Genomic DNA, 26,390 nt, shown 5'->3' on the forward strand with positions numbered 1-26,390 from the left:
CTACCAGAAGTGCAGGCAGGATTTCGAAGAGGCAGAGGAACTAGAGATCAAATTGCCAACATACGCTGGATCATGGAGAAAGCTAGAGAGTTCCAGAAAAATATCTACTTTTGCTTCATTGACTATGCTAAAGCCTTTGATTGTGTGGATCACAACAAACTGTGGCAAGTTCTTAAATAGATGGGAGTACCAGACCATCTTATTTGTCTCTTGAGAAACCTATATGCGGATCAAGAAGCAATAGTGAGAATTGGACATGAAACCACTGATTGGTTCAAAATTGTTGTGGCAGGGACTGCAGCACTTAACCAACTATAAGGGCAGTACGAGGAGCATGGTTAACACCAATGCCTCATTGGCTGAGGAGCTGAATATCTTCTTTGCTCGCTACGAGGACCAGGTCCCATAGCCTCTGCTGGCCGGCCTTCTGATTTTCAGCAACTCACCCTATCTGAAGACCAAGTGAAAACTGTACTGAAGGCTGTGAATCCCAGCAAAGCTGCAGGCCCAGATGGGGTGCTGGGGATAGTGGTTAAGAATTGTGTCGACCAATTAGCAGGGGTCCTGACAAGGATTTTTAATATCTCCTTGGAAATGGCATGTGTATCATCGTGCTTGAAAGCAGCTACCATTGTCCAAGTCCCCAAGAAAACTGCAGTTGAGTGCCTGAATGACTACAGACCTGTTGCATTAACGTCTGTACTCGTGAAATGCTTCGAAAGACTGTTCTCCAACATCTCAGGACATGCCTCCTACTGGATTTCTATAAACATCAATTTGCCTACAGGGGGAACAGGTCGACAGACGATGCCATAACTACTGTTTTACACTCTGTAGCAAGTCATCTTGAGAAACTTGGAAGCTATGTCAAGGTGCTTTTTGTTGATTATAGCTTGGCTTTCAACACCATTTTGCCAAGCACTCTCATCGAGAAGCTGACTGACTTGAAATTTTCCCCCTCCATCTTTGATTGGATTCAAGACTTTCTTAGGGACCGGTTACAAACATTGAGGGTCGGGTCTGCTTTGTCTACCCCCCTGAAGCTTTGCACCGGCTCACAACAGCGCTGCGTGCTTAGCTCCTGCCTGTACTCTTTGTACACATATGACTGTGTATCATCCGACCCATCTACTGTGATAATTAAGTTCGCAGGTGATACTACTATGGTGGGTCTTATTACAGGTGGGGATGAGACAGCATACAGGGCGGAGGTACAAAAACTATCCATATGGTGTTGTAACAACAACTTGCACCTGAACATCGGCAAGATGAAAGAGATGGTGCTAGACTTCCAGAGGAAAAAGGAGGAACCTGCCCCACTTTACATCGGGGAGGACTGTGTGGAGAGAGTTTCCTCCTTTAAATTTCTGGGAGTCTACCTCTGCAAAGATCTGACCTGGAAAGTTAATACAGCCCAGGTGGCCAGAAAGGCCCAACAGAGGCTTCACTTTCTCAGGGTCTTGCGGAAGAACAGGGTAGAACAATGGCTTATGACCCTCTTTTACCGGTCTACTATAGAGAGCATCCTCTTGCATGGTATTGTGGTTTGGTATGCTGGTCTGACAGCCACGGATAGGAAAGTATTACAGAGGGTGGTGAGCACAGCACAAGACATTGTGGGCTGTCTCCTGACACCACTGGATGACATCGCCAGGGCTCGCTGCCTTGGAAGAGTGAGGAAAATTCTCAGGGATGACTCACACCCTGGACGGTATCTCTTTACTCTCCTACCATTGGGTAGGATATATAGGAGTATAGCCAGCCATACCAACAGGTATGAAGAACAGCTTTTATCCATGGGCTGTTAGGCTTTTGAATGGGAAATAATTTTATAAACTTTATGCATAATTGACTTGCAAGGCCAGTGCATTGGGCAATTAGCTCACATGGTGTAATAAGATGGAGAGTTTGTGTCACTGTAAGTTGGGGGTGGGGCACGAAGGGAGGCTCAACCAATCTCAATGTATACATGGTTGTACTTTGACAATAAAGGTTCATTCAATTCATCATTCATTCATTCAATAAAAGTTATCAAGAAATATTTGAGAGTCATGGGTCACTAAGGCAATGTTTAGAGCAAATGGCAAGCAATTGGGACATGTAATATAATTTATATAAAATAAAATGTCTGTGAGGCCCAACTTGGTCTGTGTCTGACTTTTGGTACACGTATATGATTCTATATTTTCTGGCAGTACTGTATAGGAATATGTTCGTTCATTCATTTATTTTTAACTGAAATTAGATCAATCTAGTTATCTCTAAATGTGTGGACCTCTTCTCATTTCTGAGTGAACACAATCTTTGTAAGAAGAAATTTTGTAGCATTATAGGATTGCACTTGGAACAAATGCTGAGTTAAAACAATATGGTGAATAAATGTATCATTACACTTTCAACACTGATTTTATTCACCTGGTTTCTCAATTCTGTAATAGTTACTTCAATTATTGTTCCATTTCTTTTTTAATGTTGATATAGCATTTTTCAGTGGGTTTAAATGTATGCTTTCTTGCACCTGGAACTGAGATAATTATAGAAATAAATATCTTTGAAGAGATGACCAGTGCTGCTTTGCATCATTTATGCTGGGAAGAAAAGCACTAGCCCTATTTGCACATTGTGCTAAAACTGTAATGAAATTCTTTGGCTTTGTAAAGTATATCTATTTGTGTTGTGTAAACTGAGTTATTTTGGGTTTACTCAGTAATCCATGGTTAAAAGAAGCATACCACAGTGCAGTGTATAAATAACTTGGTTTATATAATGTTTGAATTCATAATGAATTGGTGTCAGAATCCATTTATATCACATTCATAAATGTATGTTTAAAACATTATCCCCCCCCCTGGATTCTGCCATCTCCCGAGGAAGGAGGAGTGGATGTGGATTCAGCCTGCCTTAGGTTATTTCAAAGACCAAGGGAAACCTTTTGAACTGGGGGAACAAAGGGGAGGGTTAGGGAAGAAGGCATCTGGCCTGTGTCTCCATTTGAATCTGTAAAGGAAGAAGACAATAACCGTAAAGATCCGGAGTTCCCTTTTTCCCACGAAAGGGATGACAAGAAGTAAATGATGGGGGGGCTGACCAAATGGGGTTGAGGGAAGGGGGGTTGAGCTGGAAACTCTTTATAAAGTTTCAATCTGTAAAACAATGCCAGGTCCTGTCTTGTATTTCCACAACCAAACATGTCCTAGTAAAAATTCCTTTTGGACTAGAACTGACTCCAAGAGTTTTTGTTTTCCTAAGACATGGATTGGGGTGGGTCCTGACAATTGGTTTGGTTTTAGTTTGTTGGAAGTGATGTAAACTTAATCACAATTTTATTTTGTTATTTCCCATGAATTTTCTGAGATTTCTAAAAATGAACAGTTTGCTGAAAAGTGTATGTCTGTTCCTGTTACTTATTCCAACAAATGCCAAAGTGAATTTTATATACTCCCTTGTGGAGCTTTCTACAAGTTATTGTTAACGCTCGCAACATATTAGAGTAGATAAGAGGTTTGTGTCATGAAGTGCAGATGTATTGCTGACATAACATTGTTGGATACTTATTATCAGTTGCACTTGTCTTTGTATTAGATCAAAAGGAAGATATCATGATGCTTCTACATGCTGGGGCAGATCCAAATATCTCTGATGCGCAATGAAGATCACCTCTGGATATCTTGGGGGAAAAAACAGGAAGTTCATAGCTGTAGACCTAATCAACAATTACTCAACTAGCAACAAATTATACCTGGAGGACTTACCAGGTACTTCCCAGATGGGCCTACTCAATCTAAGAAACAGTTTAACATTTTTAAGAATTTGAAAATCAATTGCTGCTAGTTTCCTGCAGTTGTCATTTAGGATTGTATTGGCTGTATTGTTTTTCTCTCTCTCTCTTTAGAGCAGTATAGGTGCTATAGCATTATTGCTGTCAGCATCAGAGAGGGTATGAGTAAGGGTGATTGGACAGCTAGATTTCAAACTTATGGATGCTAGTATCACTCATTTTTAAGTACTTTGAGTGCAGCATTATAGAAAAGCACAGACATCTTTAAAGAAACTGCACAGCGTAACTACAAAAACAAAGTCTGGTTTTCAACATAAGTAAAACCTAAAAGAGAAACTCAAACTGATTCCACCTTAGTTCTGTGGGATATGAGACAGATGGAAGGAAAAACACAGTAATATTTTCAAGATTCTACTATTATAGCTTATATCAATAATGTAGAGTGGGTTTTTTGACCTGGGCTACCTTGAATGGCTGACAAATCATGAGCTTGTCGCTCTTCTTAATAGTAACTTTTTCCTGTGCTTTCTAATGCAGGAGAGATTAGAAGTGACGCATCCGCAGATCTAATTAATTCACTTCAAGAGGCTTTTGAACAATTTGTGGAGTTTTGCTGCTTAGTACAAGGGAAATACAGTCCCAAGATGTTGAAACATGACAAAATCCAAAGGCTTTTGAAGCTGTTGTCTGCAGTATCAGGTACGGTATGTGTTCTACTTCCCAAATGCATGGATATCTTTAGTATGTTCAGGATGTCCTCTGCAATGCAACTATAATTTTGATTTTTTTTTCAAGCATATGATTTCAAACACTGATGCTGAAGTTCACATTATTATTAATATAAATTTATTAGCCAACCAACTCCAATGGACTCTTTAATTAGCCCATATGAATAATTGCTTGAGCTGTACATTTTCATAACACTTCATCCAACAGCATAACGTTATCTAGGTAATTTTAGTAGCTTTTATCATATTTATATCAGGGCTTTTCATCCTTTTCACCCACTGTACCACTTTTAGGATATGGCAACATCCGAGTACCACTAGTTGCCTAGGAAGGTGTCAAAAACCTTATGACCAAAAAAAAAGTAGGAAAAAAGTGATGAAGTACAGGTAGTCCTTGACTTACAACAGTTTACTTAGTGACTGTTTGAAGTTACAATGGCACTGAAAAAAGTGCCCCCCCCAAGCCACAGCTGAGCAAGACACTTGCCTGCCTGCCCGGCAGCACTCTTTCTCCTATTCGAGGTTTTCATTGTTGTCCTCACTGTTGAGGATTGGCAGTGGGGGTGTGGTGGAGGGTGTTTGGTTTTTTATTCCCCCCGTCTGCTGGGTGGTTGCAGCAGATTTTGATCACTTCACATGACCCTGGGACACTGTGATCATCATAAATATGAATCAGTTGCCAAGCATCTGAATGTAAATCACAGGACCCTGGAGATGCTGCAACATTCCAGCTGACTGGCGCTTCTTCTGGGCTCAGAAGCACCAGGATCAGCGCCGAGCTCCAGCTGCAGCCTGGCGCAGATCCTGGTGCTTCCACTGAGCCCTGACAGCCCCGAAGAAGCGCTGATCCTGTTGCTTCTGCTGAGTCCTGACAGCCTTGCAGCTCCAGCCATCTCTCGCTCAGGCTTGTGTGGTGCTGCCACCGGTTCAGCTCATTCCCCTCCCCCGCTACCACTTTTCTAGGGTGGTCGCGTACCACCTGCCAGGTGCCAATGTACCACAGGTGGTATCCATACCACTGGTTGAAAAGCCCTGATCTATATCATATCTGGAGAACTCTTATTTGAAGATTGTAAAATAGAAGTCTCTTTAGTTAAAATAGTATAAGGGTTCACTAATATGATCATGCCTACGGGTGAATCACGCTGGCAAAATGATTAGTTTTAGGATTTAAGACCCATTTAACCATTTGAAAGTACTGTATAATATTTATATCCTTATATAAGCAGAAATGATGACGTTTTGCTTTTGGGAAGATCTCTTTAAACTCTTCTAAATATTACCAACCATCTGTTAAGTAGGTTCATCACAATTGTTCATTTTGTTTGTAAACAACTCTTCGATAGCAAGCATTAAGGGTAGCAGGGTCCAAAGGTACTGTAACCTCCTCATCTTCCTCCAATCCTTGTAAAGACTGTTATCTTTGAAAAATCAATGAAATTTTCTGTCGGCCAAAGAGATCCTTAGTTTCTGAAGTCACATTATAGGGGTAGAGAGTAAAAAGATAACCATGGTGGAGAGACATATATGGCGATTCTCAATCATCCAGGTTATTCTTGTTGCAAAGGAGCTTTTTCAAAAGCTCTTTCTCATTTTTTTTCCCATGGAAATCAATTCATTTCTCATCCAAGAAGAACTGGAGAAGCTTTTTGGATGAGAAGTGAAAGGTTTTCAAAGAAGAAAGAAAAAGAAAAAGCACCTTTGGGGCTTGATGGAGATATGCAGGAATATTACCAAGGCAAAAGGATTGGATCATTTATATAGTCCAGAACAGCAAGACAACATTCTGAAGTATCTAAGGCAGACACCTCCCTGAGTCAATAAACTATAAGGAGGAAGATACACAACACAATTGCACTTGCAACATTCTATTGTTATAGCTAAAAGTAGTTTTAGCTCTCTTATGGAATTGATTATTTGGTCTGATCTACCTATAGAGGCTAATAATAGGCCCCAAGGAAATCATCCATAGGTTCAAAGTTTTCTAAAAGCACAATTTAAAAATGAAGCACAATTTAAAAAATGAATACTGCACCATTACGGCTCCCATCAGCTTTCTTGTTTATTGATTGCTCCCATCAGTTTGGCTTGTTGAAGTAGACACTGTTGTAGATTTGCAGCATACAAAATTTCACATAGCTATATTTCCTTATCTTTTTTTCCTTTTCCATTTAGTAATATTTTCTAAATGTATGGGATCTATCTTCACATTTCTCTACCTCCAAAGTATTATTTTGTTGCCTTATTAAGCAAATGACTTTATTTTCATGCCAGGCTATTTTACTATATAGGTCAAGTTCTATTGCTTCTGTATCTTGGTCTCCAAGTCAGCTAGAAGAAAGCTTTGTAACTTGTTTTGCGGGTTATCAATATCTTTTTTATTTAGGTTTTATTTAGGGTTAGGGTTAAATAGAGAATTTATATATTATACAAGTGAGATCAAATTATCTGTGCCTGATAGTTCCTTTTTTAAACTTTATTTCAGAGATTCCTGAAAACCTTGCCTGTGAGATTTCTCCTACTTGTGCCAATGGCTTTATAAAATTATTGTTGGAGAAGCATATGTGGCATGAGGTTTTGTTACTGTTAACCAGAAAGGCCACAGGGGAAATGACACCGGGAGATAGATTACTTAAGAACTGTTCTCTCTCAGACCTGGACATTGGGACTGTCTTGAAAAACATAAATAAGAATCATAAGCATCGAGTACAGTTCATAAGATGCTTGATAGAAAGAGGAGGTGAGCGTTTAATATATTGAAGATCTAGATATGCATGTGAAGAAAAATGAAAAAAAAAACACATTTTTTTAAAGGTTTGATATTTTCATTTATGTATGTTGAACTATGTTTAGGAAAAATTCTTGGTATTTTTCTTTAGAACTCCACATAATCAGGAATTGCCAAATAAAATAGTTACAGATAAAAATATTTTATTTAAGGTCATACAATCAAACTAAGTTGGGTTGTATTACAGTGAGCAATTAGTATTGTTAAGAATGGATGACTTATACTGGTAAAGATTTTGAAAATGAAGTTAAACTAACGAGAGAAGATTACTGAGAGCACTTAATTCTAATGAATAAGATTAATCCCAAAGGAGGAATATCAGCTTTTTTCATTTTTTCCCCTTCCTCTCCATCGTTCCCATCTCCTCCAATGTTTCCCTTTTCTCTTAAGATAGAGAATAATCTTTCTTCCCTACTTCTTGTTATTATTCAAAACCTATTGCTTTGAAATTCCTTTGACACCATACACCATCAGAATCAGCTGCAAGGTAGTGAATCAGCTTCTAAGTATTATTTTATAGAATTACCAGGTCTGAATTACAAAAATCTAGGCAATAACTAAATAAATGGTAACAAGGTAAAGGTAAAGGTTCCCCCGCACATGCGTGCTAGTCGTTTCCGACTCTAGGGGCCGGTGCTCATCTCCGTTTCAAAGCCGAAGAGCCAGCGTTTGTCCGAGGACATCTCCGTGGTCATGTGGCCGGCATGACTAGACGCCAAAGGCGCACGGAACGCTGTTACCTTCCCACCGGAGTGGTCCCTATTTTTCTACTTGCATTTTTACGTGCTTTCGAACTGCTAGGTTGGCAGAAGCTGGGACGAGTAACAGGCGCTCACTCTGCTACACGGCACTCGGGAAAATGGTAACAAAGAGTTGTGCAAAACCTGAATCCCTGCTGCCACCTAGTGAGTTTTTGCAGCTAAGATCTGGTAGCTTTTATCTTTTTCTTCTGCTTGAAAAAAGTAGCTGGGTTCTTCTGGGGAACAATCAGATATTTTTTTTACAGCTCTGTTGTTTAAAGTAAGATACCATATTCATTTCAAACTTAGCCTAAATGGATTGGTAGCAGTTCACACTGTTGAATGTTTCATGTCTTCTGGAGATTTTTTTTTTTTTGCTGAAGATTTTTTTTCCTAACCAGGCGAAGTAATGATCTGAATTTATTTTCAGATCTCTCTGGCATTATAATGTTATGTATTATAAATATACCAGAATAAAAAGATTTTGATAATCTAGAAAGAGTGTAGAAAAGAGCAACAAATATGATTAGGGGGCTGGAGGCTAGCAGTCTTCCAATATTTGAGGGGTTGCCACAAAGAAGTGGGAGGTCAACCTATTCTCCAAAGCACCAGAAGGAAACAACGGATAGATACTATTCAAGGAGAGAAGCAACTTAGAACTAAGGAGAAACTTCCTAACAGAGAGGACAATTAACCAGTGGAACAGCTTGCCACCAGAAGTTGTGGATGCTCCATCACTGGAGGTTTTCAAGAAGAGACTGGACAACATTTATCCAGAATGGTATAGGGCTTCCTGCTTGAGCAGGAGGTTGGACTAGAAGACCTCTAAGGTCTCTTCCAGCTCTGAAACTGTGATTCTGTTACAATCAGTGGAATGACTTGCCTCCAGAAATTGTGTGTAGTCTATCACTGAAGGTTTTTAGGAAGGGATTGGACAGCCAGTTGTCCAGAATGGGATAGGGTTTGAACAGGGGGTTGGACTAGAAGACCTCTAAAGTCTCTTCCAACTCTGTCATTCTGTTATTCTGTTTTATATATGTTTATGGTATTTCTTATGCAGCCCCACCTGATGGTATTGGAACTACCCAGGAGAAACCACTTCTGGAATGTTTAAAAATGAATGATTTCGAATTGGCATATTTGTTCCTGAAATCTGGCGCAGATCCTAATTGTTTATCCATTTGGAGAAATGACACGCCATTACATTCTGCATTGTCAATTTATCTTGATAAAAAAGGTGAGATTTTGCCTTGAGTCAAAGGAGATGGATTAGGTAACTATCAAGCATATGTAACATCATCCTGTTACCATCCCCTTCATCATTCCCATCAAGATATGTCATATGACTTGCAGAAAGGGAATGTCAAAATTCTGTGTTTCAATAATAAAACAGTTGGCTTGCCTATAGAAGTTCCCAGGTTACCTCTCTCTCTTGTGTAACAAGGGGATGATAGGCAGCAGAGAGAAAAATGTCTGTGGAGAGTCTGATTCATAATACTTTGGTTTATATTTATCGTAGTTTAAAGTAATTTTCCTTTTCTGGCATATTTCATACGTATTCCGTAACCCTCTCATAGGATTAAAAGATAAAAAATGCAAAGTTGTTATTGTTTCAATAGTGCCATCTGTGTTCTATAAATTTAATCAATCTTTTAGGAGATAGAAATTTCTTTTATGCCATGGTAAAATGGAAAGAAGCATCTAGAACAGGAAATAAGGCCAAATCCCATCATATAATTGCTTGTATTTTAAGGAAGTGGAAAGTATTAATTCACATTGATTAATATTTCATGCTGATAAACATTTGTGTGAAGCATCTATTTCAATTTTTTTCCTCATGCTAACTGGTGCCTAAAATTTATTCCAGACTTTGGGTAGAGGAGAGATTTCAGAATAGTGTGTATACCAGAAGAAGCTGTAAGACAGAATATACAAAAAGATTTATTGCAAATTTCTAAAATGCTGTTTAGCTCAATACTATGAAACTTGAGTTTTGTTTGTTATTGTTCCTTAATCCTTATCCTGGAATAAAACCTTTGATTAGACTGGATAATTCTAGTTGAATCCTGTAGCTAACTTAGAGAACAGGTTATAAGTAGTGAACTACTTTAAAAGAAATAGTTATGAACTATTGAGCATTGCATAGAAGAGAAAATAATTCTCATTTAAACATACTGTAAAAATAATAATTAAAAAATGCTTGCCTTTTTTTCTCCAGATGATGCTGGTATCAGTTCCCTAAGTCATCTTCTAAAATTGTACAAGTCAAATCCATCCACATTTCCACATCTTAATCCAAATACCCAAAACAAAAACGGGGACACAATATTGCACATTGTCTTTCAGAAAAATCTGACAAAGCAGATTACAAAAGTTCTAGGCTTGCTAGCAAACTTTGACATTAACTTTAATTTGAAAAATAATTTAGGCAGAGATATACGGTACAGAATAAAAAAAAGAATGACCCAATGCTTATTGCTTGTAATGATGCTCTAAGTGAAAACAAGAAAAGATACCGATATGATGCCACGGGACAACAACCCACTGCAGGTTTAAGCAGGTCACAAACAAAAAATTCTGCCCATTCTTCAATCACAATATCAAATGCGACATCTATAGAAATGTCATTAATCAAGGGGCTGAATGCAGATAGAAAAAGAACATGATTCATTCAAGGATAGGCTACTGACATAGAAAGAATGTATTTTGCAAGAAATCACGTTGCTAATGCGGAAAGTTGAATTCTGTGAATTTTCAGGAAAAATTGATTCAGAGACATTTGAGAAACCAAAGGAGTTATCTTCAGTAGCAAAAACTGAAATCAAGGAGATCAAACATCAAAAGTCCTGTGGCCAGCAGAAGATAACTTACAGTACAAAGGATGCTTGTCTGAGTAAAAATGACTTGAAGGAAAAAGCCCAGAAAGAACCCAGGGAATGCAAACAGGAAGAACATATTCAGGACAATGATCAGTTCCAGGATGTAGAGATGTACATTCAGGACTTTGATAACATGACATGGGAAATTGAGCGTACATCTGAAATGCTAAAGAAGCTGAGCGACAAAAGCATGCCTCGTCAAATAAAAAACAGAGTAATATTTGTTATTCAGCAACTGGGAAATGGAGAATAGACTCAAAGTCTTCAAAAGCATCTGAAACATTTGAAAGGTGACATTCAACTCTATGAAGCAAAGTTGTCCAAGGGGTCAAGGATGTTGTGGGAGTTGGCAGTAGATTTTTCTCCTCATTGCAGTGAAAGACAAGATAAGATAACAGAGAAGGATGCTTGCAGCTCAGCAGAAAGAAATGGAAGAGTTTATACAGAAATAATTCGCCTATGGGATATTGTACTGGATCATGACAAACTCAGCCATGCCATTGACACTATTTGCATTGCATACAGTCGTGGGCTCGATTGTATCCTCAGAAAAAAGCTTAAAGGTATAAATACAGGCCCCATATCTTCTAATCTGAAAACACAAAAGCGTATTCCTCTCATTTATGTGGAAGACACCAAAACAGAAAAAGTGAAAGATCATGCACTTCTTGAATATTTTCCCCCAGCAAGTAGAGTTGAAACTGAGTACAATGTAATGAAGTTTCATAGTTTCAGTACGAACATGGCATTTAACATCCTAAATGACATAACTTCTACTGTTGAATATCCCTTTAGAGTTGGTGAATTAGAATATGTAGTTATTGACTTGAATCTCAAACCATTGGAGCCAATAATCTTGACTGGGCGGAGTGGAACAGGAAAAACTACATGTTGTCTATACAGACTTTGGAAAAAATTCAGTTCCTATTGGGAGAAAGCAGAGTTAGCAAGAGGCCCATTGTTAGTCAGACAGACGTGGCATAGATTAAAATACAGTACACGGCTGGGAAGTGAGAACATAGCAGACATAAATCATGATAAAAGTGAACTCGATAGTGATCCTGATCATTTGACAGACTTGAAAACCTTTTCCAATATGAATAGTGCTAAAAAAATGAAGTTGACTGGGGCACTTTAACTTCGGGGGACTATGTGAATGTCATGAGGGCGAGAAACCTGTTGAGGAGGAGTCTGACAAACTAGTGCACCTGCATCAAATCTTTGTCACTAAAAATCATGTTCTGTGCCAAGAAGTTAAGAGAAACTTCACTGAGCTTAGTAATTCTTCCAAAGCAACCTGTCACTTCAAGCCACTTGAACCAAATATCTACAGACTTCAGGATGTCAAAGATGAAAATTTTCCACTCTTCCTTACCACCAAACAGTTGTTGCTCTTATTGTATGCCTCTGTGCCTGAGCCATTTCCCCCCAGAAATGAAGATGGAAGCCTTAAACATATTGTTGATGGATGGTCTACTACAGAAGATCTGGCAATCATAAATTGGCAAGAAGAAAATGAAGACATTGATGGGGAAATAGATTATGATGAAGATGAAAAGGCTACAGAAAGTTATACAAAAGAGTGTGACCCTCAAATCTTTTTGACATAACATATTTGCTGATGAAATTTGGCCTAAAATGGTCAAAAGAAAATGTCCCTATAACCCAGCATTGATTTGGAAAGAAATAAAATCATTTCTGAAAGGCTCTTTTGAAGCTCTGAACAGCTACCAAGGCATACTGACTGAAGGAAGAATATAAAAATCTAGGACGAAAAAGGTCCCCAGATTTCAAAGAAGACCGTGGTGAAATCTACTGACTTTTTTGCCTGTATCAACAAATAAAATCACAGGGAAATTATTTTGATAAAGAAGACTTACTGTATAAGTTGTCTCAGCAGCTTTCAAAACTCGGTGAATTGCCATGGTGCATCCATGAACTTTATGGAGATGAAATTCAGGATTTCACTCAGGCAGAAATGATGTTGCTAATGAATTGCATTAAGGATCCTAATGCAATGTTCTTGACTGGTGACACTGCACAAAGCATCATGAAAGGAGTAGCTTTTCGTTTCAGTGATTTGAAATCACTTTTTCACTATGCCAGCCTAAGTTCTAGTGACAAGCAGTATTTGGTTAGAAAGCCAAGAAGGAAATATGAGCTTTATCAGAACTACAGATCTCATTCAGGTATCAAACTTTTATTGTTATCTTATTATTTGATATACATGTGTCTGTGTTTATGGTATAGTAATGGGGTGAGTTGGAGAGACAAAGGCCTGAAAAATTTAGTCATGGCTTTGGAGGGAAAAAGTTAATTTAGACTCAGCTTATAATGGCAATTGGAGCTACAATTGCCATTGCTAAGCAATGCAGTTGTAAAACAATGTCATGTGATTGCACTGCTAGCAACAGCATTATAGAACAGCAGTCATTAACCACAACTTCCAACTTCCTGCCAGCTTCCCCATTGACTTTGCTTGTGGAAGTTAGTAGGGAATATCAGAAATCATGAACACTTAACCATGGCTTGCTAGAATCATAATTGCAAGTTGGTGCTGAGCACCTGGGTTGCAGTCATGACCACGGAAGGTGTAGATTTGCCTGCAGTTTTAAGATATTAGTTTTATGGACTGAAATAACATTAGAAACTTAATAATGTACAAAGCTCTGTACTATGGACTTCCTGAGTGAAATGTAGAAATTCTCAGGTTTGTCTTAATATCTCCAGTTTAAATGTCTGAGACTGTAAAAAGCTCCTTCCTATGGGAATAGCTATCAGCAATTTGTACAGACTAAAAGGTCTAACTGCTCTCTTAAGACTTCAGAGCAGCTGAGTGACAGCACCAATTCAGATATTCCCCACTTCTTTGCACTGATATACTCATGTGATCCATGTAATTATAATTTAGAAATATGGAAAAGAAATATGCAACTCAACACTTTATAGACTGTAGTCCTAAGATTTTTTCCCCTGTTCTGTTTGGTTTTTAAAATCAGATATTTACCAATTTCTCAAAATAGCTTTCCATTACTGGTTCCCCCCCCCTACATGCGAGAGACTGTGCTGATGTGCTAATTCTGCCTGCTGCTCTTTGTTTGCAGGGATTCTTAATTTAGCCTCAGGAGTTGTTGATCTGCTTCAGTGGTATTTCCCAGAATCTTTTGATCGTCTTCCTAGAGATAGAGGTCTCTTTCATTGACCTAAGCCTACTGTGTTGGAATCTTGCAGTGTTAGTGATCTGGCAATTTTGCTAAAAGGCAATAAAAGAAAAACACAGCCAATAGAATTTGGGGCCCACCAGGTAAGCCTTTGGTGGGGCAGGAAGCATAGGAAATTCTTTAGGTGATTTCTGATTTAATACATATAACAACCATTCACTTTTCCCCCTATCACCTCTAATATTATCATTACTTTGTAAATTACAACATTCAGATAGTAAATTCATTAATACCAGCTTAGATCTTTTTCAAGCAAAATGAAATACTTGGGATTTTATTATTAATAAATTAAAAAAAATTATTACAGTTTAAATGTAATAGTAAAGGTTCCCCCGCACATGCGTGCTAGTCGTTTCCAACTCTAGGGGCCGGTGCTCATCTCCGTTTCAAAGCCGAAGAGCCAGTGCTTGTCCGAGGACGTCTCTGTGGTCATGTGCCTGGCATGACTAGACGCCAAAGGCGCACGGAACGCTGTTACCTTCCCACTGTAGTGGTCCCTGTTTTTCTACTTGCATTTTTACGTGCTTTAGAACTGCTAGGTTGGCAGAAGCTGGGACTAGTAACAGGTGCTCACTCTGTTACGCGGCACTCAGGATTCAACCCGCCAAACTGCCGACCATCTGATCGATAAGCTCAGCATCCTAACCCACTGAGCCACCGCGTCCCTCCTGTAAACTAGATAACCCTCCGGTAAACTAGATAACTATAGTGTACAATATGCACCTTGTCATACAGTTATGGTTTGAAGGTCAGAGTAGTAAAGGAATGGAGGCTAATAAAAATGTGATTGTAATTTCAGTTTCTGCATTCAACCTTGCACAACTTGCGTGAACAGTATTTATGGTATTATGTCACTTGATTGTTCTGGTTCTTTATTGTCTGCTTAATAAGTACAACAAGTTAGTTTTCTGTGCATCTGGTTACTATTCTTTGACGCTCTTTTTTTTCTTCCTATTTTGGTATAGGCAATACTGGTAGCTAGTGAAAGGACCAAGAAAAATATCCCCAAGGAGCTTAACTTGGCCCTTGTGCTAAAGATTTATGAAGCAAAAGGCTTGGAATTTGATGATGTGCTCCTTTACAACTTTTTTACAGATTCAGAGGTAGGTAAATTACTGAGAATCTGGAGATATATAATTTTCTTTTACATAGTATAGAAACGGTACTATCTTAATACTATCACATTCTAGTTTGATTTTTGTGACATACTACTATTTTACGCTTCTTAACTATTATAACTTTCTTGAATTGGAAGTCTTAGGATAGTATGGAGATGTGACCTCATAACTCTTGTTGTGGATACTTCGGATACATTAATAAGGGAATAAACACCTATCATTTGAGACAGAAATTGTATTTATTTCTTCATTTTGCAAATTTGTATACTATCCACACCCAGGGGATCTAATTCAGCCTGTCAAAATATAATAAAAAATAATAATAAAATCTGACATAATTAAAAAACCCATAAAGCTCTAAAAGTCAGACATAAAAAGATGTACACTTAGTTTTCTTATAAAATATAATGTTAGCAGCCTATCTAATTTCTCATGGTAGTTTCTGTAACTCAAATCTGCCACAGAAAAATAAAATTAGTTATTAATCTGTGGCAGTCTTTTTGTAATATGAATATGTAGAAAATCCAGCAGATATTTGGGACTTGAACTACTATTCATAAAGTTTTCTAACCTATAGTAGTCATCTGGAGTTGGATCTAAAATTAATGTGGTTTTTTTCCTTTTTATGGTAATTTTATTAAATATTACAATTAAAAAGATAGAAACTAATATTAACTAAAAATAAGAAGAAATAGTGCAGAAAAGAGGAGAAAAATAGAAACAAAAAGAAAAGAAAAATAAATACAGTAAATAAAAAAGGAATGACTTCCTACTTTACAAATATAAACAATTTTAATAACTTAACACCTTCCTTTAAAATAGAACAAATATTTCCACTCTTATCTACAAATAAATCCTTAAAGACTCATCATTCAGTCTCCCCAGCAAAGTCTGTTAAGATAAATCAAAAATAACAATACAGTATATCTATTTTTAAAGGTAAAACGACTAGCACGCATGTGCGGGGGAACCTTTACCTTTACCTTTTTTAATATCTATTGTGATCAAATAAATAAATCAACTTTATATTTCTTTCTTTTATTTTTAGCAATCATGATCCTTAATCCCTTCAAATAATGTCTTAGGAGTTGATTACGTTTGATTTTATCTTTGTGCCTTCTCACAAAATCCTTCAAAACTTTTAACAAATCTCTTGCAAATCCGATATAGGAAAGCTATCCAGGTGGATAAATGCAGTTTTTTTAACACAGGTAATGTGATCTTTTTAGAAGGGCTGTTCACCTTCTCTGCTTCCAATTACAGTTTTTTATTTTTCTTTAAAGATTATCTCAGCAATAATTTATTATAATAATCCAGCCTTTAGGACATCAATGCATATATTCTTCAGAAAGGAATGTAATTGGTTTTATAGTCAAAGTTGATAAAAGTCCTTCACACTAAAGTACATTGTAAGTGTGGTTACATAAAACTCCAGATTGTCAACTTTACTTTTTAGGAGTTTGCAGCTCTATACAAAACAGTAATATTACCTTTATCCTGAAGTCCATCCCTTGAATCAGCAATATTACCTGCAACCAGACTCAGCTTTAGTTCGCTGTTCCTCATATAATCTTTTACTTCCCAGGATTGAGCTTCACCAGCATTTGGCAACTATCTCCAAATCATGAGTGATAGTTCCCAAAAGTTTCATATAAACATTAAATAACCTGGAAGACAGGATACAGTATTACAAAAATCTTTAGGGTAATTCTGAAAAACTGGAATTTTCTTCTGAAACTATATCTGGTAAAACTCAGAAAGAATTATTGAAAAGCAGTGTTTCTAACTTCCAATTTCGAAAACGCTTCATCGAGATACTGTGATCTGTGGTATCAATAGATCTAGAACAGTGATGGCAAACCTTTTAGAGACAGAGTGCCAAAAACAACCCAAATCCCACTTATTTATCGCAAAGTGCCAGGGCCGCATCAGCATTGTGGTGCCCTCAGGGGGAGCATGGCCCACTGGGTGGGCATGGTTGTGGTTGTCACAGCAGACTGGGTGGGCATGGCTGGGGTGGGCATGGCCACCTTGATTTTGCTCATGCGGGGGACGCCTTTGGGGGCTGGTCAGGGTTGGGGGAGATCCAGGGGGTCTCTGTCAGGTGGGACTGTGGGAAGGAGGCCCAGCATAGATGGGGAGGCGCACAATCCTAGCTGGGGCTACAGGGCCATGGCACCGATGGGGATCCAACTTTCCCTGCTTGGGGTGGCCTGTGGCTTGCTGGGTGTGGGTGTGCTCTACCACCTCTACTCGAGCTTGCTAGCTGGTTGCTTCACCTCCTTTGTGCTGGGTGGGGCTGCTGCTCCAGGCGGCGGCAGTGGCCTAAAGGACCTGCACAAGCTGCTGGCATTGGCGGTGCGCGTGCCTACAGAGAGGGCTCTGAGTGCCGCCTCTGGCACACGTGCCATAGGTTCGCCACCACTGATCTAGAAGATTAACAGGATAGCACATTCTTTGTCTAAGTACAGATTGCCCATCAGAAGAAAGAGGGCTATGTCTATACCAAATCTAAGTCTAAACTCACACTGTGAAAGATGTAGAAAGGATCTCCTCTAAGAACACCTGGAGCTATATAGCCTTCATAATCTTTCTGCCAGAGGACAAAAAAGACTTTATTTAAACCTTTTATCCTGATTTTATATTTTTTATAAATAACTCAAAGCAGAAGACTATTCCTTCACCCTCCTCTTTTCCCCACAATAACTTTCTGAAGTGTGTTGAGCTGATTGGCCTTAAGTCATTCAGCCAGTTTTCATGCCTAAAGTGGGATTAGAACTCACGATCACCAGTTTCTAACCTGGTGCCTTAATTACTAGATAAAAATAAAAAAAGCATACTGTTCCAATGACAGTTTTAAAAATATCAATAATCAATAAATGATTCTTTCATCTTTAATCCCTTGTACAATGTTCTTCATTTTATCATGTAAAAATTGTCAGAATCAATGGGTGAATTTTAATAATCATTCATATATACAGTAGATCTTTTTAAGGGTGTTCTGCTACAGAGACTAGACAACATTATCTACATTTGGAAGGAAATTAAATAGTTTATATACCTCTTCAAAACCAGTGGCATAGAAGAAATAGAAGGAGAAAAATATCACCGATTAATTTCTGTTTATTAAATTATTTTAATAGAATAGCTTTCTTTCAGTTGTTTGGGATCCTTTCTAAAATTAATTTGTTCCAAACATTTACAGGTGTAAGCAGTTGTGCCATCATTGTTTAAATATTTTTTAAAAATACTCCTTACATTTTTAGGCTTACAAAGAATGGAAAGTAATTTCTTCTTTTATACCTCACACTGATTTGCCTGATCAAGAAACCAAGCCAATATTTGAAGTACCTTTAGAGAAAGATGTGGTTGCAGAAAGAAGATGCTCAGTTCTAAATCCAGAAATGTATAAGGTGATTGTCAGAGAAAACATCTAAATGTTCAGAATATTCCATATCATGCTGATAAGCAAACTAAAGTATGGACTAGGTGTAAGCATGATTGTATGGATTAGCTAGTTAAAAATGTACTCAATATTTATCATCAGATGATTCCTCATCAGATGGAAGAGACATGTTAAACATATTTTATTGTTCAGTATGTATTACTTAGTATTTGGATAGAGAAGTAGAGGAAGCGCTTATCAATTCTGCAACTGATATATAATTGGATAGAGTAGATAATTACCCTGAAAGATAGAAGTAAAAATTAAAATGACCATAATTTGGAGAAATTGATTGAAAATAACAGCTTGAAGTGTAACAGAAGCAAATGCAAATGTATTTTGTGCAGGAAACAGAAATCAAATACAATCATATCATGCTGCTAATTTGTTAACAGTAATTGTAAAAAAAATCACTTTTTTCACCACTGGTGTAATTTTGAATGGTCATTACACGAAGGTTATAAGTTAAAGATTACTTGTAATGCCCCTTGCAGTGCGCACCCATTTTTCAAATTGGTGTCTTTTGTATATTAAATCAGCCTATAGTTAGGGTTCAAATAGTTAATCTTCAATTTTAGGGATGGGGCTGAGTTAATTCACTGAAATTAAAGAACAAATATATAAAGCTGAAACCTGTTGTGATTGAACTCTGAATGAAACACAGGAATGCAAAAAAAGATTCTAAAGAGAGTCTCTGAATAGTCAAGGTGAATATAAAAATTGTTTTATTTAGTTGTTTATCTAGGATATTTTAGTTTGGTCTTTAAAAATGTCCATTGTAGAGTTCTTATTCTTAGGTTATGGTGTAAAATAACCTGATATATAAAAGAAAGGAATGTGAACAGAGCAAAAGAGAAAATACATCGCCTACTTTTAAAGTCAACAATGATCTTACTATCAACTGGCATGAAAAGAATGGCATAATGGAACAGTCCTTAGTATGAGTCAAACAAAAATCAAACTTTTGTGTGGAAAGAATTCGTTTACATCCTGTTTTGCAGTTTATATAATGGTAACTGATGAGTAAAGATAAGTAGAATGAAATAGTATTTTGATAATATATTAGAATTTAGCTGATATTTGTTCCTTGAATTGAAAATTGTGTCATAAACACACATAACACTGTAATTTCTTGTTGCTTAAACCTAAAACATTGCAGTGCCCATCTTAAAGTGCCTCCACAGAGAATTAATCCTTGAACTTGAATCATTCTTTTTCTAGATGCTTAATGGAGAGCTAAAGCAGTTGTACACTGCTATCACAAGAGCCAGAGTTAATCTGTGGATTTTTGATGAAAACAGTGATAGGCGGGCCCCTGCATTTCAATATTTTATCAAATGAGAACTTGTTCAGGTTGTCAAAAAGGATGAAAATAAAAGTAAGTCCTATATAACTGTTTCACAAAACTGCACTAGCTTGTCCTTGAAATATACTTTGTTTTTGCCAAAAATATGCAATCGCTGTTGTCAATTATATTTGAATGTGTCACACTGAAGGTCAGTTCACTTCTTTGCCGATGGCTGACTCAGCAAGTGAGAACTTCCAGTTAGTTGTGATTAATCTGAGAGGTTAAGCAGTGTTGGTCTCACTTAATAATTGAACAGGCAGTTATTTAGGAATTCCAGATAGTTGGATCGATTGCAAAGTTGAAGAAAAGCAATCTGAAAAAAGTACTGCAAAATCATCAAGAGTCAAACTTAGCTCAAAATTGTATTTATCCTAAGTTAAGGTTAGTCTAATGATTTTCAAAGAATTTAACTTAATAATTTCAGTTTTATGTGGGGTTTTTTGTGCATTTACAAGAAACCTTTGAAACCAACCTCACTAACTGCATCCCAAATGAGGAGGAATCCCAAACGTCTGTTAGGAAGCTCTGATTAAGGAAGGGTGAAGTCTCTTGCAATTTCCCCAAGCTCAGAAAATGAACACACCATCAAAATTCACAAATAAAATGCCTGATATTTCATGAAGTCCACAAAAAGCCAAAAAATGTAGCATGATTTGGGGCTGTTTTTCATGTTGGGCAGGTCATATTTATGAGAATGGAAATTGTTTGCCTCTTATTGCCATTCTCGCCCTTTTGAAAACCAGGTTTGCGGTGTAAGTTGGTGTCAATAGGAAGGGGGAGCAGGGTGATGGCCCCCACAACTCCATATGCATATGATTTGTATAAGACATATATGTATAAATGAAAACAGTAAAGACCCATATTCTTGCCTTGAATTCCACAACTTGAGGCAAAGGACATACAACAATTAACATTTCCAGTGCCAAAATAATTGCTATTTAAACCTTTTCCAAAATCAAATCTTAAGAGCTGCAGAATTAATTTTTGGAGAACAATTAATCAGATAAAGACTAGACAGCATTTTTGGTAGAAGACCTTCTTTGTTATAATATAATATGAATATATTCACAGAAGATAAATTCTTAGAACTATCTCTTATCCCCAGTTTATGAATTAAGGATTAAAGTTAAGAATATAAATTCTTATAAAAGTATCCCTCATCCAAGTTGAGATTTCTATTATGAATGAAGGTGAATATATGTGTCCCAGGACAAAGTTGCAGGATCCAATCTGGATTGGTCACCAAGACACAGAGGATTTGTCTCCGTGCTGGAGCCCATCTTCAGGCTTCTGTTCTTTATGTAGTCAAGGTTGAGGAATATCTAATTTAATTGAAATACACCAGTTAGTATATACAGAGTAATATATACAGTTAGTATATATACAGTTAGTACATACGGAGTAAACTCATTAATTCTTTTCCTCATGTTTAAACAATTCTTCTATCAGTATCTTTCTTTTTAGAATTTGAGGATACTATGTTTGTTAAAACATCAACTCCAGAAGAATGGATTGCACAAGGAGAATATTATGCTAGACATCAGTGTTGGAAGGTAAATTCAGAGGCTTCTTTAAAAGATTTCAAATGAATTGAAAGGAATAACATAAAGTTGAATTCAGACTTTTTTAAATACATAAACTCAATAATGATGGTTAGAGTTTTTGAAGCTTCCATGAACGTTTTTCACCATGTATTTTGAAGGTGTCCTCTTGGTTGTTTGCCATCGGGGGTGGGTGGGTCATCTCTTACCATTTGGGGGATTCAATTGTTCTCCATGCAGAAAATATCATCTGCAAGTTGGAGTCTTTTGCATATGACAATGTTGTATAATTTGCAGGAGAAACTCCTTTGGAACACTTCTTTGTTTGGTCAAAATAGGGAATCTTTAAGATTTGGTGAAGGCATCTTTGTTGGAAGACGTCAGATCTCTTGTTAATACTTGCTGGCACCTTCAAAGTCTCACTACAGTATAAATGGTATATACTGTAGTTTAAGAAAAAAACAAATTGAAAGATATGATTCAGCTCCTTGCAAGCACAAAAGACATTGATTTAAATACTGAATATTTCCCTGTATCCATGGGATACAGAAGGAAGCAATACCAAATCATTTCCATTGTCTTGCCAAGAAAAATATATCCAAGAATATATCCATGAAGCCACCATGAGTTGAATCACCTTGAAGGTTAATCACTCTTTTTAATCACATTCAGTGATTAAAACAGTTAGAAGTGTTGAACTGTTGAAGAAGCTCTTGGGCAAATATTTCTGAAAAGGAATACAGACTATTGCCTTTGTATTTAGTTTATTTAGACAGTATTAATAATTCATCATCTGTATCTATATGTCTTTCTGCCCATTCATCCATCATGGATGGAACTATATATTCAAGTTTAGAGAATTTATATCCAAATACAGCAATTAACCATCTCATAGTTTGAACTCCCTTACAAGTTGCTCATCTTATCATCAATCTCCATTATTTGCTTCCGTCTTGGCAAGCACCACATATTCCTAAGAGATTCCCTACTCTTCCAAGGCATATCCTGATTTCTCATTGAGCAAGATTTTTGTCATTACTCCGCTATGTAAGCAGTGGAGACTGATTTATTTTCTCTCAAGAAATAATAGTATCTAATGTCAGTGGCCTAGTGAGAAAATCAGAACAGATGAATTTTCCTCCTTAATAAATGAACTGGTCAACTAGGTTCATTCGCACAAATCATTGGGTGAAAGAGTTTATCCAGGAGATATATAGAAGGAAAATGGATGTGGGAATGTACAGTTTCCTAGAAAGATGCTACTTAATAGCTGCTTGAGCTACATCAGAAGATTGGAATTTGTTGTATCTTTATATTTCTATTTTAATTTCAGGTTGCTGCAAAGTGCTATCAACAAGGAGGAGCACACGAGAAAGAGAAACTGGCTTTGGCACATGATACTGTGCTTACAGTTCAGTCAAAGAAAATCAACCCCAAGTAAGTGTTTTTTAAAAAAGAAAAAATGTTGCAAAGTTTTATATGAAATCTTACCTAATTTGGTAGGTGTGTGTGTGTGTGTCTTTGTGCAATACTGGATTTATAAGAAGTGTGTTGATTATTCCTCCCTCAAAAATCACATATATTTATTTATTCAGTGTCTTCCTTACTGTCTCTTTCCCTCGTCAGACTTTTACTGCCAGCCTTTTCATCACTGGAGTTTTATATAGCCTATTTTCACTTAAGAAAAAAGAGTTTTAAATGTTCCCTTCTCTCATGAATAAAATAAGTAATGTTGGTTCCAAGTAGATAGATAAAAGGGACAGAGATTTCTGTTTGCTAGACAGCAGAATTCTTGAGACAGCGAAAACCTTTAACTGCAGAATGGAAATCTTGTGGGAATGCAGACTAGCGTTGAACAGCAAAAGTTTTTGCAATATTATATCTTTGAGATTAGGTAAGGAACATAAGTAATGTGAGATATAGGATTTCCATGAGCTGCCAGATAATATTGAGGGTAAAGTCATGAAGATGTGAAAATTGGGATGATTGGTGGGTTTTGACATATATCAGTACAGTTTAAATAGATAATAAAACACTGCACAAAAATGGTTTAATGAAATAAGAATAAGCCCATCACACAGCTCGTTATTATCTTGTTTTATTGATATGTAGTATCTGATCTCAAGGAATAGGGTTTTTTCCTCTTTTCATCTTCCCTGTTTATCAAAGGCAATACATTCACTGCCTTTGTGGCTGAGGATTACAGGTAGAAGTTAAAGATACTCAAACTCTTTCTTCATTTTCTGATATTTCAGGAATTTTTCATTTCTGTAAGTGATACCTGTGGGAGTTGGCAAGAAAAGACATCCTATATCTGATTTATCCAACTAGCCTTAGGATTGGAGACAAAATACATTTCTTAACCAATGTGAAAATGAACTATATGGGCCTCTTTATTTCAACCAAGGAATTAAATTTAACTGAGGGAATAAAATGAATATATTAGTTGGTTTGTACTCTAATTTTAAAATGTTTATGTTTGTTTTTAATTAATAGAGAGAAGCAAATGGAGTACCTAAATCTGGTTAAAACCTACCTGGAATGTTTTGAGCCAAATTTGGCTCTCAAATGTCTGTTTCATGCAAAAGAATACCAGCTTTGTGCAAAAATTTATGAAAAACTTGGAAAGGTAAATGCAAATGCTCCTCTGATTTCCGCATTAAAAAATTAGGAGTTGGATGTCCTATTGCCCAGATAGGATTTGCTATTTCTTGAGTATTCTCTTAGAACAGGGGTCAGCAACCTGAAACAGTGAAAGAACCACTTGGAACCGGTTCCCTCACAAAAGGAAAAACTGGGAGTCGCAAAAAATGTGTGTGCATGCATGTACATGTGTGCATGTGCAGAACAGGGTTTGACTGAAGAATGGAGCCAAGGTGAGATATGCACCTACCCTGCCCCCTCCGCTCTCATTCACTCACATTTTGTTTGTAAAAACTTCTCTCTTGCTCTCATTCACTCGAAAGGCCAGCCACGGCACCTCCATTGACTTCCATGGGGACGCTTGGCAATGAAGGGGCCGATTGAAACCGCTCCCAGTAGTGCTGCTACTGATAAATTTTCCACTTGCTGCTTGGTTCCGATGAAACCGGAGAACCCCTGGATGCCACTGCTGGGGGTGGAAGAGGCTGCCCAGGTTTGGCCATAGCGGAAGCCGACAGTAGCGGTGGAGGTGGTGGCGAGAGAGACGTTGGAGGTCTGCCGCATCTCCGTCAGCCTCTGCCTCCCCCACAGAAACAAATTCCCGGGCCGGCCCCCTTGGTAGCAGCGGGCCCCAAGGGCTGAGCAATCGCTCCGGTGGTAGCTGCTGCTGTTGGGGCAGCCTAGTGCACTCGCTGAGAGATGCTGCCGCCATGTGCAGTCTGAGGAAGAAAAGAGGTTTGTGGGAAGTCCCACAAACCAAAGAACTTCAACCAATCAGTTCAAGCTTCGCAAGTTGTTTTTTTCCATGAGAAGTTTGAATTGATTGGTTGAACTTTTTTAGTCCCACTTTTTTTTTGGGACTGCACATGGCAGAGGACTGGGAGCTTCAGGAGACGGCTGAAAGAACCGCATGTGGCTCCGGAGCTGCGGGTTGCAGACCTGTGTCTTAGAAGATAATAAGAAATCCAGACCAATAAATGAAGGCAGGTATGTTTTTATATCTAGTGAAAGGAAAATGCATTTTGGTTCATTGTAACAGAACCACTGTTTTGTTTCTTACTTTCTGCCTTTAAATCTGCTCTTGAGGATTCCAAATTCTCCAGATCAGATTTGAGGAGAAGTGTGCTAAGAACAGGAGAGAGAGGTTTGATTTTGTTAATGGGTGGTATTTTATCCAAGAACAATCATAAGAACAGCACAAACAAGCCATGACACTTCTTATTCAGGAAGAGTGTTCCTCTAAATGTTTTAATTATTTTTTTTCTCTGCTTCATAATAGCAAACCTAGTTTATTTTTTATTGCTAACAATTCCATATACCTAAAACATACATTATTATTATACAGGTAAAAGAGGCAGCATATTTGTATAAGAAATGCCAGTGCTACAAGGATGCATCCAGATGTTTTGAACAGATTCAGGAGTTTGATCTAGCACTTAAAATGTGTTGCTGTGAAGAATGGTATGAAGAGGCAGCAAAATCTGTTGAAAGGTCTGTTGAAAATCTGTTGAAAGATAATGTACTATTATTTAACACACCTGTATAACCTCCTCAAAATGTTATATGCCTTATATGCATTTTAATTGAATAATTTTTCTACAATTAAAGTTTTAAAATAAAGAGTGGCACTGTCTTTTTAAAAAAATATTCTTGATCTTATGAACTGAATGTGTTTAAATAATTGTAAATGATAATGGTACATCTTTCCCTGTGGTGGAGAAGGGTAAGTGATTGTGGATTGCTGCTCCCACTCATTACAGTAGGTAAGGCTTTTGAAAGAAGCATATGACCTGGGGGAAGTTATTAGTTATTATTGGAAATTAATAGTTTATCATTGGATATGGGGGAGGGAAGGTTTATATTTGAGAGGGTGGGAGGTTGGTTGGTTTTGAATTTTGTAAGCTGCCCTGAATCACTTCGGTGAGATAGTAGGCCAGGTAAATTAAATAGCAAGTAAGTAGAAGTACAGTGGTACCTCGGTACTAGTCATTAATTGGGAGGTGCAATGAGTATCAAAAATGATGAGTACTAAACAATTTTTCCCCATAAGGAATAATGTATATAAATTTAATGCATTCCCATACCAAAGACAATGCACATATTAAGGCAAATATGCAAAAAATAGGGTTGCATATCATTACTTTACATGAGAAATAAACCT

General features: G+C 37.4%; 1 protein-coding gene across 1 annotated transcript; it reads left to right on the forward strand.

The window, feature by feature from the left end:
• Positions 1–3,646: 3,646 nt before the first annotated feature.
• Positions 3,647–25,781, forward strand: TRANK1 (tetratricopeptide repeat and ankyrin repeat containing 1; the record flags this gene model as incomplete). The annotated part of the gene is given in 22 exon segments (XM_081346236.1): positions 3,647–3,755; positions 4,316–4,477; positions 6,992–7,246; positions 9,095–9,271; positions 10,253–10,482; positions 10,485–10,584; positions 10,793–11,163; positions 11,167–12,035; positions 12,037–12,519; positions 12,521–12,662; positions 12,664–12,729; positions 12,733–13,102; positions 14,018–14,112; positions 14,116–14,217; positions 15,100–15,237; positions 18,519–18,665; positions 19,919–20,035; positions 20,039–20,075; positions 21,510–21,598; positions 22,920–23,023; positions 24,083–24,215; positions 25,575–25,781. Coding segments are annotated over 22 exon segments (4,497 nt in total). The 3' UTR covers positions 25,776–25,781.
• Positions 25,782–26,390: the final 609 nt, after the last annotated feature.

The sequence above is a fragment of the Vipera berus genome (assembly GCF_964194415.1).
Source record: "Vipera berus genome assembly, chromosome: Z".
NCBI lineage: Eukaryota > Metazoa > Chordata > Lepidosauria > Squamata > Viperidae > Vipera > Vipera berus.